The 1,865-nt window shown below is 42.4% G+C and overlaps 1 protein-coding gene across 1 annotated transcript in view; it reads right to left on the reverse strand.

Moving 5' to 3' along the window:
* The window catches only part of si:ch211-132f19.7 (adenylate cyclase type 8), a gene marked incomplete in the record, with an annotated part of 42,190 nt that overhangs the window by 33,454 nt on the left and 6,871 nt on the right, over positions 1-1,865 (reverse strand). The window contains 5 exon segments of the mRNA XM_014027075.1: positions 546-704; positions 772-899; positions 987-1,098; positions 1,206-1,336; positions 1,414-1,563. Of these exon segments, the coding sequence (XP_013882529.1) occupies positions 546-704; positions 772-899; positions 987-1,098; positions 1,206-1,336; positions 1,414-1,563 (680 nt within the window).

The raw sequence follows: 1,865 nt of genomic DNA on the forward strand, positions 1-1,865 counted from the left end.
ATATATATACTGTATATATATATACTGTATATATATATACTGTATATATATATACTGTATATATATATACTGTATATATATATACTGTATATATATATACTGTATATATGTATGTACAGTATTTATAATATAATATTATCACTTTGATATTTAACACTTTGATCAGAACAAATTGTCCATAAACATCCATTCAAGCATATTTTGAGAACATTTGATGTGTGCAGCTGGTTCGGGTGTTATCAGTCCATTAAATGGACGTTATTAGTGGTTATCAGTCCCATAGAATGGCTTCAGACTGTCCCGACAGTGCCCCCTAGTGGGTTACCAGTGCCATATACATTGGAATGCAACAATCTGCCATCGTCGAAGTCCGGTCTACTTTATCGTATCCCATGTTATTTTTTCTAAAACTAAACCTTTGTGGCTTTATGCCTCATATTAACCAGCTGACAGTCTGAAGCCATTCTATGGGACTGATAACGGCTAATAACGTCCATTTAATGGATAACATCTGAAGCGGGTGGATGTGTGTGAATGTTTCTGACCCTGGCACTCCTGCAGCCTCTAGGCTGTTGGCAATGTCGACGTCCCAGCTCCAGATGTCAAACTGCCACTTTTGAAGGCCCAATATACCACAGAGGACAGAACCTGAGTGGACGCCGATCCGCATGTCTACTTCCTGCTGCAGCTCCTGGCGAACATATCTGCAACACAACATGTTACTGTAATGCTCCATGGAAACGAGGGCAGGGATGGTGGAGTTCTTCTCACCGAATGGTGGTGATCATGCTGAGGCCCATCTCCACACAGCAGCGGGCGTGTCCCCTCTGTGGCTCCGGGACCCCAGAGACGCAGTAATAACAGTCCCCCAGAATCTTGATCCGCAAACACTGGTGCTTCTACACAGACAGAACACACAACCCCATCCTCAGACAGAAAAGTTCAACATAAAATTGCTGAACATGGTTTTCTCAAGTTGATCTGACCTCAGCCAGCTTATCAAAGCGCCCAAAAAGCTCGTTAAGAGTTTTAACGAGTTCCTGTGCCGAGAGTATCAAAGAAAGAGACGTGAAGCCGATGATGTCTGCGAATAGGATGCTACAGAGACAAACCATCAATAGCTTCACATTTTTTACTTCAACGTTTACCAACTGGTCTGAATTTAAATTAAAGTGCTGAAGAACTGCCTATCAGTCCTCGTTTACCTGACATTCTTGTAGTGGTGGATGTAGATCTTATGGAACTGATGAGGCAGCAGATAATCATCTGCAGCTGTCATGTCAGAGATCATCTCCAGGACCAGGAAGCGAGGCAGGATGGACATCACCAGACGCTCCTGGAAACACCGCGAGGAGGAGAAATAGAGAAGTTTGTTTTAACCAACATTTAATGTGGGCTCTGCCTGGACTCTACCTGTCTGTGGTTTTCCCTCTCCAGTCGGACCCGTCCTTCGATGCAGCGCCGGGTCTCTAGGAAGCTCTGCCGCTGAGTCCGGTCAGACAGGTAGTTAATAAACACACCTGCCATGTTCACAGCCAGATAAAGAAAGGCCTTCGACATCACCTGCAGAGGTAGGGACTGATGATCACCTGTACATTTAAGATGATCACATTTGCTGGCTGTGCATCAGGGAAGAGACACAATCAGGTCCATAAATATTAAAGGGATCCCTGGTTAGTTGTAGCATTAAAATTTATTTGATAAATATTTATTTTAACTGTAAAATAAAGACTGTAAAAACTGTAGGCTGTTTAGTTTTTTTTATAATTTTTAAATTAAAGGTTTAAAAATACACTACACGGACAGGGCCAATTTGTTTACACGCAAAGCATTCTGGGTAAATGATGATGTGGATAGGTCCTTGG

This window comes from Austrofundulus limnaeus, unplaced genomic scaffold, assembly GCF_001266775.1.
Source record: "Austrofundulus limnaeus strain Quisiro unplaced genomic scaffold, Austrofundulus_limnaeus-1.0 Scaffold613, whole genome shotgun sequence".
Taxonomy (NCBI): Eukaryota; Metazoa; Chordata; class Actinopteri; order Cyprinodontiformes; family Rivulidae; genus Austrofundulus; species Austrofundulus limnaeus.